This window comes from Condylostylus longicornis, unplaced genomic scaffold (genome assembly GCF_029603195.1).
Source record: "Condylostylus longicornis isolate FDR11 unplaced genomic scaffold, ASM2960319v2 ptg000030l, whole genome shotgun sequence".
NCBI classification, from domain to species: Eukaryota; Metazoa; Arthropoda; class Insecta; order Diptera; family Dolichopodidae; genus Condylostylus; species Condylostylus longicornis.
The window spans coordinates 5,407,440-5,427,555 of record NW_026577999.1 but is presented as its reverse complement, the minus strand read 5'-3'; the positions used below and the strand labels follow the sequence as shown (position 1 = coordinate 5,427,555).

The 20,116-nt window shown below is 26.6% G+C and overlaps 1 protein-coding gene across 3 annotated transcripts in view; it reads left to right on the top strand.

The window, feature by feature from the left end:
* Positions 1-19,430, top strand: part of LOC129607875 (protein eva-1-like) — a 202,465-nt gene extending 183,035 nt beyond the window's left edge. The window contains exons 5-11 of one of the 3 annotated variants that reach the window (XM_055519107.1): positions 3,792-3,941; positions 6,420-6,563; positions 7,356-7,619; positions 13,320-13,559; positions 16,200-16,504; positions 16,617-16,830; positions 19,090-19,430. In XM_055519107.1, the coding sequence (XP_055375082.1) occupies positions 3,792-3,941; positions 6,420-6,563; positions 7,356-7,619; positions 13,320-13,559; positions 16,200-16,504; positions 16,617-16,830; positions 19,090-19,430 (1,658 nt within the window). Of the gene's footprint in view, positions 1-3,791; positions 3,942-6,386; positions 6,564-7,355; positions 7,620-13,319; positions 13,560-16,199; positions 16,505-16,616; positions 16,831-19,089 lie in introns of all 3 variants that reach the window. The other 2 variants (XM_055519106.1, XM_055519108.1) reach the window with 2 other exon arrangements.
* Positions 19,431-20,116: the final 686 nt, after the last annotated feature.

Here is a 20,116-nt window from a genome sequence, read left to right as displayed (position 1 = left end):
GGTATCTATTATATTTATGTCCACTACAATTTAATTGAATATGAAGAGAAATAGTGTGAATAAAAAAAAATAAATTGTGTTCAATAAATTGCGTTATGTTTAAATAATTTTGAGTTTATTGCAAAATTACGTAGACAAATACATAAAATTTGCACTATTTTGTATGTGAATATGGCTAATAATGTTAATAGAAAATGTGAATATTTAAGGAAATTTTAATATTGCTACATTCAACGCAGAAAAGAGTGAAAATTGCATTTTCCATAAAAAATTTTTTATTTACTTTGAAAATCTTTACTAGCATATGAAATTTTATCTTAGAACCACTACGTAGATATTATAATAATATGAACAAACATTTCGAGAACCGTTCTATTTTTTGAATACAATTTTAGTACTTTATTTATTAAGAATATCAACATTTATTTCTCTACATACATATACGCATGTATTAAAAGCTAACGTACATAGAGTAATAAAAAACCTATGGATAAGTAGGCTAATTTTACGCTACTTGTACATGTGGGCGATTATTGTGATAATAATGTTAAACCATAAAAGTGAATGTTATAAATATACGTATAGGTATGCAAATGTTATACACATATCCCTTAAGAGAAAGAAACCTTACAAAATTTTAATGTCCTAATTTTGATAATTTCTGAAATGCGTATAAGTAAATGTTTATGAAATTAAAATTGCAGTTGTATAACATTATAAAAATTGTATGAGAACAGTTAAAATAATAGAACCGTCGATCCAATTTTCTACATCAAAATTTTCTATTTCAGTATTCATCATAAATCATTACGCGGTTAAAATTCAGAAACATTTAGACAGATAGAAACCATAGTAAGTTTTATATTAGGTACAGATGTATGAATTAGTATGCACCCTCTTATGAGTTGACAAATTTATTTTACATTTTTTGTACCTTACTAACCACAAGTACCAATTTTTTCGAGTGTGAAAATATACGCAAATATTGCGAAAAATTTTAATTTTTCCTCCTTTTTTTTTGCATTTCAGTTATTTGAAAAGGATATGAGATTTGAAGTTGTATATATGAAGAAAAATTCAGGATAATTCAATATTCTTGTATTTGTTTAATCTAAAAGTAAAGTTTGTGGAAAAAAAAATTTATGTGGTGTGATTTTTCATGGAAAATTTTTTCTATTTTAAATTTTGGCAATTTTGGTTGGGTTTTTTTATAGTCAAAAATTTTTGGCTTTTAAATTAGGTACTTGAATTTCTTTTATACCTACTCACAGGCTATTATATTCGCCTCCAAATCTATGCAAAAATTTATTTTACTTAGTCCGATAAAAGATTGACGTAATTTGGATAACGCCAAATTGCATCACGTAAAGTCGATGTCAGCATAACTCAGATAAAAAATAAAAATTTATTTTTTTCTAATGGAAGTTTGACGTACAATAATATTTTTATACCTAAAAAAATTTCGAAAGTCAATCACGCGTTTGTTATCTTAAAAGCATTTTTTTTATTTAAAAAAAAAAAAATTCGCTTCCTTCTAATTTGAATAACGGCCTTTTATCTACAGTACGGTGTGTACTTTAGATGGTGTATCTAAATGTACACACGCATTAAATCTACAATGAAATTAAAAAACGTATATTGGAAATTAATTTATTGGGAGAGGTCATATGTCTGATGAGCTAACCATGAATTTATTTTTCATTCAGAATATGGCTTTTATTTAAATGAAAATAAATTCAAAAATATAAATTTTTTTATATAAAAATTTAAAGTTTCATGCACTGATCGGGATCAATTCGGGATCAGTCATAGTATGGTACATGACTGAAAATTTGAGCTACGTACTCCTTTATTTCCTCACGGAACCTTAAATTGTAGTCACTTGCAACCTATCTTTTTTCTCCGTCGTAGGAAACCGAGACCCTTAGGTTCTTCTCACGTCGATCGCACAATCTTTTGTGATTCCCATCCCCATTTACATTGCCCTGTATCTAGACTGCTGAAATCAATCACTCCCAGATACTTGACTTCTTTAGAGGATTCGATAATTGTGTCAACTAGGAACACCGGATGGAAACTAAATTTTCATCGTCTAGTAAATGGGACAATTACTGCCTTGCTAGGGTTAATTTCAAGACCCTCTGCTTGGGTCGTGTTCCGGATGTTGTTTCGAGCCCCTTGAACTCGTTCACCTGCGACGTCATCATACTGGCTCCTCACAGCAAAAACTATATCATCAGCGTAGCCTTGCACATTAAACAAGAGTTGGACAGCATGTGCAGTAGACCACTCATCACCATGTATCAAAGCCTCCTCGCATGCCCATCCGCTGCGGCAACTCCGCATATTTATACCAAATAAATCGATTTATACCAAATATGCTGCCTAAAATTTATGAAGTTGAATTTTGATTTTTTCATAAAATTTCTTAAAATAAGAAATTTTATCAAATTGATGGCTGCCAGCCACAAAATGAAAGAAAATTTAATTCAAAATCATTCCTTCTTTTCTACAAGAATATTCATTACAATATTTAATATTTTTTTTGTGTTACTATGACGTAAAAATTTCAAGCATAATTTTCGAAACCAATCTATACCTTGAAGCAATTTTATGTTAAAAATTTAGTTGAAGCAATGACGTTGAATTTTCTCATTTTGCCTTTAAAAATTTGAGAAAATTTTTTCAACAGAATTTTGTTGAAATATTAAACGGTAGAGAAAAAATGTGTTACTATATAAATATATGTATGTATATATAGAAATGTATGTATTTGTATCTGCTTACGTATTGTAAAGAGAAATATTATTAATTCAAGGTAAGATGAGAAATTGAAATGAATCTTATACAAGAATATTAATTATTGTGCGAGTTTCAATAAAATTAAATTATATAGAAATAGACCAAATATCTGTATATGTATGTTTTTCAATAATTAAATTTATCTACTGGAGCTACGTACATATATATAGATACATACATAAATTGTATTCTAAGACTCTTAGTAACATGAAACCAAATGAATAACTAATCAAAAAAAATTATACTATTCTTAAAAATTATGCTATTATTCGCAGGGTAAATACTACACGATACTACAAAATATTGAAATAAATTGAAACAGCGTTACTTTAAGACTACATCCCGAGGTCTGCTTCAAAATAATCTATAGGTAACTGACTTAGTATGTGACCATGCGTATGTTATGTAGTTGCATATTTCATCTAATTATTTTATGGTAAAAGTCAATAGTTTAAATAATTCTCAAAACCCCATACAATATGATTAAATTTAACACAGAAATTTAATTAATCACAACAGCCTGCTCTAAATCGAATGAAATCATGAAAATCTTTATTATAAAATTGTACACAATAGGATAAAAATTCCATCTTATCTTCTAACAGTTGATTCTTTCCAGATAAATTTTCTTAAAAATCTTAGAAATTTCCTTATTTTAATAGTGAATATGTTCTGTTGTTGCATTTTATATAATAAAATATCAAAAATTTAAAATAAAGTTTGATAAGGGTAAGAAAGAGAAAAAAAATACGTAAGCAAATAGTGTCATAAACTTATGTACTGGCATTGGCGTCAATATGGTGCTTCATTTATTTAAACTTCTAAGCTAAGTTTTCTTTTCAAATTTTTTTTTTTTTTGATTTTTTGTTTTCTTATTCTTATCTTTTTAAATGTTCATAAGTTGTTCATTTTCTTTTTTAACATTCTTGTAAAATAACTATAATTTCTTTTTTGTCATTTCATTTTTGCTTTTTTACTCTTTATTATAGATGAATTTCGCAGTAAAGTCGCTTGTGAGAATGATAATATGCAATTGGTTTGTAATCCTTATTCAAGGATAGCAATATATAGTGCTAGTTTTGGTCGTACGCAATACGAAAGTGTACAGTGCTCTCAGCCACATGATGCCAAAGAAGAAAGTAAGTTTAAATAAAATTTAAATGAATATTTAATAATTTTTTTTTTTTTTTATATAAGATAAAAAGAAGATGTTGAAGAAAATATAATAAAGTCATTTTAAATTTTATTAAATAAAAAAAAAAACAAACAAACAAACAAGCAAATATAGAAAACTTAATAAAATGAGTTCTTAGAAAAAAAAAGAGAAAATAAATTTTTTAAAAATAAAAATAAATTATATTGTATTATGTCACTTAAATATTATAAAATTAAATTAAAAGGATTTGCTTGTTAAAGAACCAGAAACCGAGGAAAAAATTACAAAACTAACAAAATTATACAGAAGGTTACCTTTAGTTTTAAAATTAACTTTTAAAATTTAACTTTCGAATCGATAACATACTTTTGTATGTCGGTTAATTTAGGAAAATGTGTGGCGATAACGAAAAATTGTGAAAAATTATGTGAACTTTCAGTGCGCTCAAATAATTAAAAGTTCAGACGTGAATTTACTTTCGATATTCATTACCTTAGTCTGCATTATGTTTAATTGTCAACCATGCCTCAAATGAAACATAACTTTTTTTAGGAAACTTTTTTTTTAAGACATTTTTTCACAAAAAAATCTCATGGAATCGATTCTTGAACACGTCAGTTGACTATATTAGCTATATATTTTAAGAAGCTTTTCAATATTTCTTTTAGAATAACTGATTGATCATTGAACAAATTTTATGATTATATCTGCCAGAATAATTTCAAACATTTTATATAGAAGATAATTAGTAATTACAAAAATCTTATATACGAAAAAAAAAGCAATTTTGATTTAAATGTAAAATATACATGCTAATTTTAGGAAAAAAAGCATTGAATAGTTCATGGAACTAGTGTTTAATGCCATATATATTTAAAAAAAAACCAAGAAATAATGAAAACTAAACAAAATATAATATATGATTATGCTAGAGTTAATAACAAAATCTCAATTTCACTGTGATCAAAATGTAAAAGCCAATATTTTACTTTACTTAGGAAAATGTTCTTACGCCTAAGTAAACGTATTGATTCAGGTAACATATTAAATAAACGAGAAAACACAATATCGTAAAAGTTCTGATAGTTTGTAGTTCAAAATGCTGGAGTAATTACAAAGAACCTTTGATAAGAACACAAGCCATAGGCATTAGAAGTCCTACTATTAAGATAGCCACCTCTCGTAAAAAAATTCTTCAATACTTTGTAATAATAATAGCTGTCTAACTGGAAGAATTTTTAAAGATCTAAACAGTTCTATGCCATGAGAATATCTATTCATGTCGCATATATTTCTGATGACAGATTTTTACAATATTAAAAGAAGGTTAATTTTGTTAGTGTAGGCGTCCTTCCAGCAACTCATGCCGTACTGCAACTTAGAATGAAAAACACCGTAGTAAAACATTTTAAGCACGTCTACTGAACATAACTTCTTCAATTGATAGAAATATCTTGATGTACAGAGGAAATAATATGATTTCAACTTAGAATTATGTTGCGACCAATTTAATTTTCTATCGATAATGACACCAAGATACCTGAAATTTTCAATTTTTTCAATACAAAAACACCAAGGACTGCAAATGAATATATCACCTGAATTCACATTAAGCTCCTTATATCCAACAAAACGCCTTCAATTAGAATCATGAAAAACAAAATCTACATCAGGATTGTCCTGTTGAGTGAGGTTAAAAAACATTAATTTAGTAGTTATTTAAATAAGACTATTTGGTAACTTCAATCTATGCGCAGGAAAAATATTCTTCTAATTCTTTTCCTCTGGTTTTAATTTTTTGGATCTGGTTTATTAAACTCACATAATTTTCAGAATTTTTCATGAACCAAATGCTGTACAAGAAATGAGAGAACATAAAACTAAGTTGAATGCTAAAATCAATTCATTAAAATTGAAAAAAAATTCCATTATAATTTTCGGCTCTCTTAATATCCAAATTTTTTGTGCTTAATTTCTAAAAATAAATTTTTCATGTAATTTTTATAATTTTAATCTGTTCATTAATAAAATTTCTGAGCGGAGACCTCTTTATTAACATTAATGAAAATTTTTATTTACAATAAAAAAATAAAATGAAGAAATCCTTAACATTATTCAAAATATACAATAATATTATTTATATAATGTGTGTATGCGTTTGTATATGGATGTCAAATGAAAATGACTCCCTACCGAAACCACATTGAAAATAATTTAAAAAAACAAAAATCCTTTTGTTAATTTTTGTAATGTTTGTGTTTTTACCCATTCTGGTTATTGTTAGTTGATATTGTAGGATTTTAAAATGATTATTAATTTTACTAATATATATATATATATATATATATATATATATATATACATAAGTATATATATTTACATTTTTTCTTATATAATTTAATTTTATTTTATTATTTTTTATTTTTTGATATCCCTAAAAATAACAACAATGACAACAAAGGCTGTCTAGCCTCATGGGCGACTGAAACAGTTATGCAAATATGTCATGGACGGAGGCGTTGTTCTCTATCAGCAGATGTATCAACATTTGGAAATCCTTGTAGATCCGAAGCAAAAATGTATTTAAAAGTTGTTTATACATGCAGTAAGTATATATGTATATACATATATTATTTAAATTTGGAGAGACGTAAATTATTTTTAAAATAATAAAAAAATAAATTTCTACATCAATTACAATTTAAAATCTTTAGCATTCCATCACTTTCTTCATCAATTATTAGAATTATTTTGTTAATATTATAATTAATATTAATTTACTGAAAGACTATATAATAATTTTTTGAACAAAAGCGATAGTTATTTTTGTCTTACACGATTAGTCGACAATAAAATAACTGTGTTACTGTATTCAACATTGTACTTTGTTTAAAATATAATTTGCAAGTAAATATTTAAGTGTGACGGGACTCCATTGGGGTTATACACTGGCCACTTTCGCTAGTGTTAAAGTTTTGGTATTGCCGTAGCGCCATATTTCGACTAATAAGCTGAAGTTTTTTAAAAATTGACTTAGGTCTTTAACATTTAAAAATCGCTAAGTTTGTTGTCCAAAGTGAAATAAGCGAAATTGATGTGAGTAGTTGGCTAGTACCGACCATATGAACCACTCAGAATTTTTTTTCGTTGGTATTCCGTTTTTATTCACCAATTAAGTAACCTCCTGTTAGGAGCCCCTATAGAATATAAGCGGTATTCTTCTATTGACAAGATAGATACAAGATGCTTCGGGCAACATAAATTTAGCATTAGTCGAATACATTTTCTTGCCACTTTTCCTCCATGTTATTCTGAAAAAATATTTAAAAATTTTTATTACTTCAAAATTTTTTTTTAATAATTTATTTTTTTTTTTTTATTTATTTACAATTTTCAGTACCACGTAAAGTATTAAAAGATCGTTATGATACAACGCCAGAACCAGATGAACCTCAACAAGCTGAATTAGATTTAGATCAAGATGAATTATATGATGAAGATCAATTTTATAAGGAATCAGAAGCAATACCACCAGCACCAAAATTACAGGGAGGATTACCAAATAATCCAGTTGGTCATCCGTTAGATTTTCCATTTTCGGAAATATCACAGAGTACTTTAATACCACCATTATTAAAACGTAATGATAAAACATTAGAAGGTAAAGAAATAATAATTTTTTTTGCATTTAAAATAAAATTTTAATATTTTAAAGTAAAAAATTTTTATAGTTAAGCATACTTTAAAACTGAGAAAGTAGAGCTATTGCAAATATTCTCTCGTTATTTTTCTAATTGAAGAAAAATTTATAAACTAAATTCATGTTCCTCATCTGTTTAAAATTTCCTGTGAAATGAAATCTTAAGTAAATCCTTAAATACGAAAATAAATTTCTTTCAGTGTTGAATTTCATTTATTCCTTTCGCATATAAGAGTATCTTCTACTCACACTTTTTTTCTCTAAAATTTGAGTGTACAGCTAGATATATAAAATAATACAATCAACTAAATAATTTCTGAAAACGTCTCGACTATTCTAATAACCTTAATGAAAAAAAAATACTGCAGATATGAAAATTCATAGCTATTCGCTAGCCAAAAAAAATAAAAAAAATAAAAAACAAAAAGTTCATGTCATGTTCTCACGTACAAATAAAACTTAGTTTTATAACACCATTTCTGTTTTTTTTTGTATTTTTATTCATCAGTATACCAGAGTATAAGGGCACAGACTAATAACAAAAAACCTAAAAAAAAAAATCTAAATTGGATAAGATTTAATACAATAGAAAATGCTATCTCTCTTTATTAGTGTTTTTGGTATATTGAGATAAAACTGCAGTTTTGTAGTCTATTTATAATTCTCGTACAATATTACTCAATATGTGCGATGAGTGTAATGCTACTCCTGTTTTCTTCTACCACATAAACCATATTTCATAATCTAATGTTTTAGAGTGGCAGGTATATTTACCTTTGTATGAAAATAGTTGCATAGCGGAACCACAGAGGGGATTGTAAAAAAAATTTTCCACTGAAAATGTAGTTGAATGATAAAAAGGAAAAAATTTCGAAATTTAAATTTTATTTTTCCGATCTCCGACCCCCTTCCCCCTATACGAAAATTTAAAAAATACTTTTCATTCGCTGCTACAATAGAAAAACACCGTTGCATAAAAATTAAAATTATACATTCAAAAAAGTAACAAAAAAAAAAATAAAATTATCATTGTATTTTTATGTGCTCTATTCGCGTCATAAAAATTCTAATGACCTCCCAGGTGTTGAGATGATTTTGGGTTTTAGTTTTATTTTTCTATAATTTTTGTAGAAATCCATATATGTATGTACATATATGCAGTTGTGTGTATAGGAGTGTCTTTCATTTGTGATGAAAGAATAAATTACGATTGAGTGACATGTAAAATTTATGGAAATTATTGCAGTTATACTTTAAAATAATCGCTCAAAGATATTATGTTTTATGAAAAAAATTAAATAGAACTACATAAAATACAATGAAATCTATATCTGGAATATATAGTAAGAGATGTAATCTAAAATTCTTAGTTGTTAGACAAAAATGTAAACATGAACGTATTTGAATTAGACGGTCTTAAATTATTTAAAAGTATGATATCAAGTTGACATGATAATTAAAAAAATTTTGAATGAACCGAATAAATTCACAGGGTCGTCAAAATTGATTTTTCTGGATAAACGTTGAACTACTTCTCCCTTACTCACTGTAATTTATAATTTAAAATATTAGTTTGTTTAATATGTTAACAGCTGTGTAATATGCGAAAAAATCTAAGATTATATTTACGACAAAGTCTGATGACTGCTTACATATTATGGTACGACTGATATCATGACTGGATAAAATCGATTGATGGCTGGTCAAAAACTTTCGCAAAAAACTGATTTAATTTTAACAAATTTTATGAGAGTTACTGCTATTACCTGCTGTCAAATAAAATGTAATGTTAAATAGGCTTTATATATATACGACTTTCATCAGATCCAGATTAAAACCATAGATTTTATATGATTTTATACGTAAAAAGTGCCTAACATTTTGAAATTTAAAATTTCATAGAGAAAACATTTCGATTAGATTTCAATTATGTATATACACTTTAAAGTTGAGCCACAAAGGATATCAAAACAAATTAGAAGAGCAAAACAGAAAGAAAATCCAAAAAATAAAATACAAATTAAAAAAACTTTAAATGATTCCTCCCTTATCCCCCCACCCCCCCCCCTTTTTAATTTATTTCAAACGTTTGACATTAAAGATATTCTATATCTATAATAAATACCCTCGAACAGTTAATCTATTTCAAATAACTATGTAATTGCTTACATTATCTTAAAGTTCAACTTTGTTATTATTTAAGTTAAGTACAAAATCCATAAAGTAACAATTTTCAAGATTATTTTCATTGCTCTTTTCTTTGAAGGAAAATCTTCATGTTTCAATTCGATATTAATGGCAAAATTGATATGTGGCAAATTGTTGAAATACAAGGTTTTGTTTTACTAATAACGCAAAGTTAATGAGTCAAATCGCGAACAGTTATTAGTTATCAATTATTAATAAAATATTACAAAAATCCTAGTCTAAACACAACTCTTATTATTGCCATACTTACCATATAATTCAGTCAAGTTAAATTTTGAGTTATTCTTTTGATTTTAGTACAATTGAATCCATATTATTCATCGCTACGTTTTGGATAATTGAAAGGTCGGCAAGTCATTACACAAATTTTATTGCATCCCTTGATTTCTTTAAAAATAGCTTAGTTGAAAAGTTTTTTTTGAGATTCTTTTAAGTTTTTGTAAAAGGTACACACATATTCGTATAAGATAGGAACGATAGAGTAAATTAAATTACAATTTTATTTTTTTTTTTTTTGTTTATTTGATTTTTCACAATATTTTTGTATAACAATATATATTGTTCAGTTCATGTTATCTCAATGCATATGTGTGTATCCTTCACACGAAAACTTGATTCTTTTAAGTGAAATTTTTTCAAATAAAAAATAGAAAATTCAATTTTAATAATAACCAAAGATAAAGAAAAATTTTACTACAGAAATTTTTCAACTTTTTTTTTAAGCGTACCTATTAAATAAAGTTTTTCGTTCATAACACAAATTTAAATTTAATTTTTAGTAATTTGACTGCGTTTTCACTTCACAAAATATTTTATTCGTCATATTTTTGCACCATATTTTGGGAAACATCGACTCTTACTTCGCGTAAACGTAGTATTAAAGGAGTAGCTATTGCAAAATTTTGATTTGTAACATTTGAAACTCAGGGAGAGTACGCCATTTTATTGTGCTCTCACCTTTGACCCGCCTTCTTAGGTTCTATATCTCTGATTTAGGTTAACCATTGTCGTTCTGAATGTTTATAATTTTACGAAATAATTTTGTTGAACAAAAGCAAGCAAAAATCTGTAATTAAGTTTTTTGCAGTTTATAAAATACCGAATGCAGTATTAATGCAAATTTTCAGTAGATACTAACACGACTCAATTTAAATATTGTTGACTATATTCAAAGTGAAATCTTAATATATTGTTTAAGTTTATTAAATTTCTGAAAAACTAAAATTTATACACATACATTCATTTGTGAACATACTCGTATAACGTTGTCAATGTTTATGCTGGTACTCATAAAATATGCATTATTTTCGATACTTAAACTTTCTATACATGTACAATGAAATCCTTTTATCTTATATAATACTATAGGTACTCTAATATATTGCAGATGAACATTTTATGCGTTTATGTTAAATAAAGATATCGTAGAAAATATGAATATTTAAGTTTAATGATAAAAATCTTCATTCGATGTATTTTAAAAATAAAAATGTATGTTATAACACTGAGTTTATTTTTATAATATTTTAGAATCTTTGAGATGAGTACTAGCAAAAAAAAAAATTATCTTATTTCCTTTCAAGAAAGTAATAAAAAGGACATCATGTATTCCTTTTTATATATGTATATTTACTGTTATTTTCTTTTCTTCCCTTTTCTGATAAAAAAATATTAATAATTCAAGAAAGAAAGGGTTGTTATTATGGTTCAATGTGCACTATTATAAAAATCTTATGCACAATCTTATTGTGTAATAATAAAGAGAAAATTTTTAACCCTTAGTATTACTTGAGTGCAAAAAAACAAACGGTAACGAAAAAAAAATAAAGGAAATTTTTTAAGATAATTGAAAAAGGAACAACAACAAAAATGTAAGAATGTAACAAGAATGTGTTCAAGCGAATAACAATAAGAGAAAATTGTATTTTATGACTGCTTGTCGTTATACCTACTGACATTTAATTTTATGGAAAATGATCAACAAGTCATGACCTGAATACTAAAAATAAGTACCTAGATATTTTGATTTTATCTCTTACATATATTAATATTATTTATATAGCTATATGTACATGGATATAGGGGCACCTATATCTATATTAAAGAAAATTATATCAAATATGGACACATACATGTATACATATTTAGAAGAGATGATGATGGTGACAAGACAAGGATTCATGATGATAAAAATATAATTATATTATTATTATGTAAAATATATAAAAATTTTATTTTAAAAAATATGGTGAAGGAAACATGTACCGCGTTAATCGGGGTGATCATATTATGGGTACAGCCAGATATAAACAACAAGCTTATATGCAATTTAATTTTTGTATATTTTTGTGCTATTTTATAATAGTGAAATTATAAATTATATTAGGTATACTTTAAAGAATACGTCTACATGCCGTATCTTTTAAAAATCAATATTGCTGATATTAGAATAATAATAATAAATCATCACTTAGGAAAAGAATTTAGGCAAAGAATTTAATATTATAGATTTTGTTAATATTACGATTTGGAATTTATTTCGAGGAATATTCCATAAGAACTTTAATTTTTTATTTCTAAATCTAAAGCGGTCGGGATTATGAAATTGCTGATTATCAGGGATGTATTGAGTTCAAAATTGGAAAATACAAAATTTGGAAATTTATGCAGTAATGAATACCAACTAAATTAATTAATTACAATACTTATTACTTCTTTCTTCCTTACATATTATATTAAAAAATTGTTGGTTGACTAGTTTGTTCTTGGTATTGGCACTATGGGGCTGATTAGTGAATAGAAACGGGTATATTAGCTCAGAATTTTTTAGCCAACAAAATCATATTAGTTCTTAGCATTAAATGAATGCTTATATTTCGAGACCTTATAATTCTTGATAGTTTGACTAATGACAAGGAAACACATACTAATGACTAATGGAATACATCCTGTTGTGTAATAAAGATGATTTTTACAAGTATAAAGTATTTTATTTCAAATAAAATACGAAAATAATTTCGTCATAATATTGAGTAATATTATAGTTTCCTTGAATATAAATTGTTATACAAAAAAAAACACAATATCCTTAATGTTCTGCATATTAAGTTCTTTTTCCTTGAAAGAAAAGAAATCAAATTGAATAATACTACTTACATGTATTTGATCTCGAATTCATGAAGGTGCCAATATTGAAATCAATTTACATTAATGGGTGTGTATTTTCAAGCCTCCACAATTGTTTTCTTAATTTTTTCTACTAGTTGTGTGTAATACTCACAAAAAATTAATTATTATTATGTAGGTGCTTCTAACCATTAATTTCAATAAAATATTGCATAAATGCGAATAGTCATTTCAAATGAATTTTGTTTTCTTTACTTAAAATTATCATAATAGTTATTGTATGTATGTATATATATATGAACTCCTTGTATACTTAACCTATAATAGAATCAACTGGTAATGGAATTAATAATATGTATGATACAAGTAAACAGTATGGTATGCAATACAATATTATTGAAAGAATTATTCAAGGTAAGGAATCAACAATAGAAGAGGAGGGATCTGAAGAAAGAATAATAAATGAAAATATTCATGGACCAGATGAAAATGAAATAAAAGAATTAGAAAAAGATGAAGTAATTGGATTTATTGCAAATTGGATTGAAACATATATTTTCATTAGACGTAAGTTTATTGTCTTTCAAAAAGCGTGTGATCTTTTCTTTAACGAACTCTACGTGTGAAATAGTATATACTTACCTACATCTATGTATTATAATATAACCAAATGGTATAATAGAAACTATATAAGTACAAATTTGTACAAAGCACCGCATTATATAGTTAGTTAACTCGTTAGTTAGTATGTATATTGGAGTGGGTCGTTCTATTTAGGATCAAAATTAACTTTGATAATATTATATTTTAGTAATCTTTGTCATGGACAAACTTGTTTCTGTTCAGGAATGTTTTTGAATATATCTCATACATACATAATATCAGTTTAAATATGTTACTGTTGGCAAACATAACTTACGTAACGTAACGTAACGTAAATTAACATAACGTAAAATAACCCAATACAACGCAATGTAACATAACATAACTGATAAGACGATGTAACGCCAGCCAGAGCAACATAAAGCAAGATAACCCAATTTTTTCTAAAATAATTCAAGATTAATAACAGAGAATGCGGTTGATCTGTAAACAACTGAGGCTGCTTGTTTATTGTAATTCCAGATCTTCTTCAATTTAAAGGTTTACATGTGTGTGAAATTGAAAAGCAAATATTGCTTTCGAAATATCAGTATTATTCCACCTGCCTCTAGGAAAGTCGTTAATAGATTCTCAGTAATAAATCGTGCTTATATTTTTATAATTAAATAAAAGAAAATGGGAAAATTGGTATGATGTTGACATTCGTGAGAAACGATTTTTGCAAATCAAAATAATCGATTAATAAACATTGATAATTTAATTTTTTCCCTTAAAAATTGGACATTAAAAAAAAAACACCTTTACGATAAAATTTAGTGGTCCACCCTAATATACATACAACATACATACATGCTTAGAGTGGAATGGTAGTGGTATAAATGTGTGCTTTAGTTGATATATTCAGGTTTTTGATTTGTTTTCTTCTTTACCGTGTGGTGATGGTGATGTTGGTTTTACTTAAACTTTCTTAATAATTCTCTCCTATTCCTATTGTATAACATGTTTTGAGAAAAAATTATACAGTTACACAAAGTTTTTGTTGTTTTTGTTACCATTATGCTCTAATCCAATTATTTTTTATATCAATTATTCTCAATTTTCGTAATTGTTTTTCCCCCTGAAAGAGAAACATAATAAAATCGAAGTGCATAGAATAATCGATTCAAAAAAAAAAAAAATGAAAGGGTGTTGCCATTATCACTAATTCACAGATTCTGCCATGGAATTTGTCTTGATTAGTTTTTATTTGTTTTTTTTGCTTTTTGCTTTGCAAATTTTTTTTATAAAAAAAAAATGCATGTGTTTGTAATTTATTTTGTTTGATCCTTTTCACAGAGTTTTTTGCTTTTTTTTTTTTGTTTCATTTTTCATTTTCTTTTAAGTTGTATTTTAATTTATTTTCCAATTTAAAATGTAAGGTTATTTTTCTTTTAAACTAAGTTTTTTTTTTGTTTGTTTTTTGGTTTTTAAATCAAAATTAATTTCTTTGCAGCATGAAACACGCGTTATTGTTTGAATACTAAGGAAAAAGTAAATTGTAATTTAGTTTAGTATTCAAGAAGTGATGTTTTTCTCTAACAATAATTTTATTCTTAGATTTTTATTAGAACAGTGCATATTGAATGAATTCGTTCAGCGAATTGGCAGCATTAATTTTCATGCTGGCAATATGAGAGTAGACCTTTCAAAGTTCTTTATACGAAAACGATCTGCTTTTTCCAGTGTTGTCACAATCGCACTGTATATTTTCATATCTAAGTAAGATCTGTCAACATGAACTCAACCAAATATTTATTGTTCCGGAAATCTTATTTCCTGGTCCCACAAATTTAAGACTTCGTTAACACTCTTAATTTTGTAAAATTATATGTTTTTTTAAATAAACATTTACCACCAACTTTATTTAACACAATAAATTGGAATTAGAATGGAATATAGCTCTCTCTTTCGTAGTAGGAGAGTAGCAAAGGTCTACTAATGTATAAATTTTAGAGTTGTGTGAATCCCATTTTTGTTTGTTTTTTGGTTCTAATAACTTTGTTTTTATGAATCCGTTTTACAAAAATATCCATAAAATTCCCCTACACTATCATTTATTAAATAGGGCTTAAATATAGGTTAAAGCCCACTGAAGGTAGAAAAGAAAATTTAATTACAATAACAAAAAAATTTTAGATAGCATTTACCTATATCATATCCGCTTACATCTATATCACTTAAAAAATCACCATCTTATAAAAAGCATTGTTGTGTCGATGTTAATTAAACCTTTTTGCACATCTACAAATATAAAGATTGGTAATAGCTACAAATAGGAAATTAATACTTACATAACCTCATAATTTCAAATAAAATTGAAATGGTTTTAATTATTCAATCACATACGATGAAAATTATGAATTCTTTGTGATTTACTTACAGCAGTGTTTCTATTTTCGTAGTTCAAGCATTCATATTGATTTTTCCTATATATTAACAAAACAAAAAGTAATCGAAATTGGTATCAACCTATATTATTTTGCTTATAAAATGTGACAACATTTTTTATATTGCACAATTATAATCTACATGTTTGTTTATTTGTATTTATTTTTAATTTTCCAGAGAATCAAGAACGTTTCTATTTGTACATAATAATCTCTGTATCGGCTGGTATTTTATTATGTTTAACATTAGTTATTGGTCGAATGATGGTTCATAAAAGAAGAATACGTAAAAATAGTAATGCAAGTAGTAATAATAAAAGCGGTAGTATTGATGGTACCAATAATCCTGGTGGTAAATTTCAAAAATCAACAACTGGTGAAACACAAATACCAAATGGTTTTAGTGATGATATATCAGAAATTGATGCTGATATTGATTTAACAACACCGATACCAGTGCCAAGTTTATCATCTAGAAATGAGGTATTAAAATATTATTTGAAAAAAAAATTTACAATTTTATTAAAATCTAATAATTTCATTTCATTTATATCTTAAATTGTATTTTTTAATTAAACGAAAAAAAAATCAACAGAGTTATATGACGTATGTGCCAACAACAAATTGTAATTATACTGGTATTCCACCACCATCAAGTATGAGTGGGCATACATCAATAGCAACAACAATGTTAATGCCATCTAGTGGTTTGGTTGTAACATGCCCTGGCGGACCAGGTGGTAGACAACCAACTCCTACTCCACCAAATTTAATCGGTGGATTACCTGTTAATTGTAATAGTATGGGTGGTAAGTGTTCAATATTTTCAATTTGGTAAAAGTAAATTTAATTCTTGTACGGTGGTCTATATTCATGGATAATAGTATGGGTCATCATTGTTATAGTTTATCTAAAAATTAAAAAAAATTTCTACGTTTCTTTTAAACATTAATTATTATTTTTTTGTTTAACAAAGAAATTTACAATGTAGAGTGTTGAAAGAGCGATAGGGATGCATTAAAATTACTTTTCTATTTTATTTATTTTTTTTGTTCAAATGATTGTTCTTTACAATAATTAACAAAGAAAGTAATATCGAATGAGGGTATTCAGTTATTGTTATGCTCTATATTCGGTACAATAATCAATCAGGTCTTTTAAGTTGAATTGAAATTTATTAACAACTGCCCTACTAAACCTACACGTTTGTAAAATAATCAGTGACACATTAACCATCTACATTCACACTTATTTTCGTGAAATACTTTACTCACACTGGGGTCTACATGTCCTAAAAAGCATTTTAAGACTATTTTTTGAGTATTTCCGTGAAAAGTTACTTACCGTTAAATTTTTTATCGTAGACTAATAATAAAAAAGAAAATTTACATATATTTGTACTAACTTTGAAAGATAAATCAATAAATAAAATTTTGTTTGGGGTCTATCAAACCCCAGTGTAAGTATTCCGGGTTAATAAAATTAAATAATTGACAATTGTGAGTATAACGGAAATTAATCGAAATTTTTATAGTTTTTAAATTGTCTTAACCCTAAATCTTAAATTTCTTTCGATTGACAATACTTTTTAATGAAATTCACATAAGAATCAGTCTAAGCTTCAAACCTTAAACAAGTATAAATAAAAACAAAAGTATAAAGGGGTTTGAATCCAAAATCATTCACTTTGGGCCTATCATACAATCTTACCTTTTTCTTTGAAGTTCATTTTCTGGATTATTCTTTATTAAAGAGGCGATTTTCTTTATAATTGGCCCCGAAAATTAAAATTTTTATGCGAAAGTATTATTAGAAGAAATCACGATGTTTCTATTATTCCTAACTTTTTTGGAATTTTATAATTTTCTCATCTAATATTTCAATTGAAATTTTTTTGAAAATAATAGTATGGTTAACGAATTGCAATTTACATCATCAAAATACAAAATTTATATAGTTTTAAAAATGGATACAGCTATAAAATTTGAATATGAAAAATTATTCAGAAATGGCGAAAGTCCTTCAGGCTTGAAAAACCAAAAAGCTTTAGGGTGTCGGTAAAAAAATCTTTTTTTATAATATCAATTTGAATTCTTTTTTAAGCATTCACTTTTTGAATTCGTTTACAAACTTGTAAATATTTATTATTCAACTACAATTACTATTTTATTGAGTCCTCTTATTTTCTTCGGGAGTAATTTTGATTTTTAGCTTGTGGCAATATAAAAATTTTTTACTTTCATGTGAATAAGTACCCAAACGCGTCCACACTTTTTATGTGGCACAATTTTTTTTTTATTTTTGTCATTTGAACAATATTTGTACAATTGTGCCTAATATTTTATGCAGTAAAAAAATTACATAAAATCAGCGTTTTCATTGCTTTTTTATTTGAGAGAACTATTATTTTAATAATATGGGTTTCACATGGATAGTATCCTTATGATACAGACACTGTTTCTTGTTTGCGGTCCTTTTTATGTATTTGATGTTTTATACACGTATTTTTATTCTATCGTGATATTTACATGTTATTATTGTTTTGTCATGTAAAAAATATCTTTACATTAGCTGCTAACGTGTGTTAAAATTTTAAAGGCCTACACAGGAAAGTAAATCAAAAGAACATGTAGTTTGTAAGGATAGAATTTTAAGTATGCAAAATTGAAAAATACAGAAAAAAAAATAATAAAGAATTTGCTAAAGTATGTTTTTTTAGGATAAAATTTTTATAATAATTTTAAAATTTATGAATTTTCGCATGATTTATTAAGAATTTTATAAAATATAGGCAATAGCTATTTCACTATAAAATTTTATTTACGTAATTTATTCATTTTATTCCGAAAATGAGAAAAAATTTCTATACTTCGCTCTATATGAATTGGTTAATAATTGCAAACGTGTAGGTTGAACTCTCAATTTTATAACAGTATATAATTTTGTATACTGAAAAAGGAAACTAAAAACTTTTCATTTTGTAAAATTATAATAGCAAATTTAATTTGCAAAATATTTATATTTACGAAATTTAAATATTTTTCCTTTTCTTTCAATAATTCAAATAGGTGCATTGTTACAACCATCAACAGGAATCAGTTCAGTATCGCATCATACTGGAGCACCATTACCGTCATATCTAATGATGGGACCAGCACCACATCATGCTACATTACGTCGAACAATGCTTCCTACTAGTATAGGATATATAGCAGCACCATCTCCACCATTAACTAGTACTGTTGGTGGAAGTGTTTCTGTTGGTCCACTTGGCGTTAGTGGTTTACCGACACAACAATATCCCGGTACAGCAGTATATTTTGATGGTACGATACCAAGAAATATGGCACGTGGTTCATCAACAACCAGTAGCCATCCTAGTAGTGATAGTACACATTATTATGGATGACATTCACTATCACGTAAACCATCATTACCGATGGCAATTGTTGGAAGTTGTTTACCATCATTAACTTCATCATCATCATCATCTTCAGGGAATACAAATTCTGTTGGTGGTGGTGGTAATTGTACCCCAACATCATCAATGTTACCACCATTACCACATCATCAACATACACAACAATTAAGACAGACTGCTAGTGGTACAATACAATCACCGTTATCAGTATCAGCTGGAACACAATTAAGTGGGACAAGTGGTGCAGCAACACAAACAACAACATCACATTTAGTTATACCAACGGTGACTGCCAATAGTAGTAGTATTAGTAATAATCATAGTAATAGTAGTACAACATCATCAAATCAAGTTGGTGGTATTAATCCAGCTGCTGCTGGACCATTGGCATTAGTTAATCAACAACATTCTGTTAAAATAATATCAAAACAACAACAAGCACAAGAACAACAACAAAAACAGCAACAACATCAACAAGATGATAAATCAAGTGGAGTAGGGGTTAGTAAAGGTTCAATATTAAATACAAAAAGTTCACAAACTCAACAACAACAACAACAGCAACAACAACAAAATAATGGTAATAATAGTAATCAAAATAATAGTTCAGTACAAGTGTGTTCAAGTGGGAGAACTTATTGTTTCTAGAATCAAATCTTATATAAGGATACAAC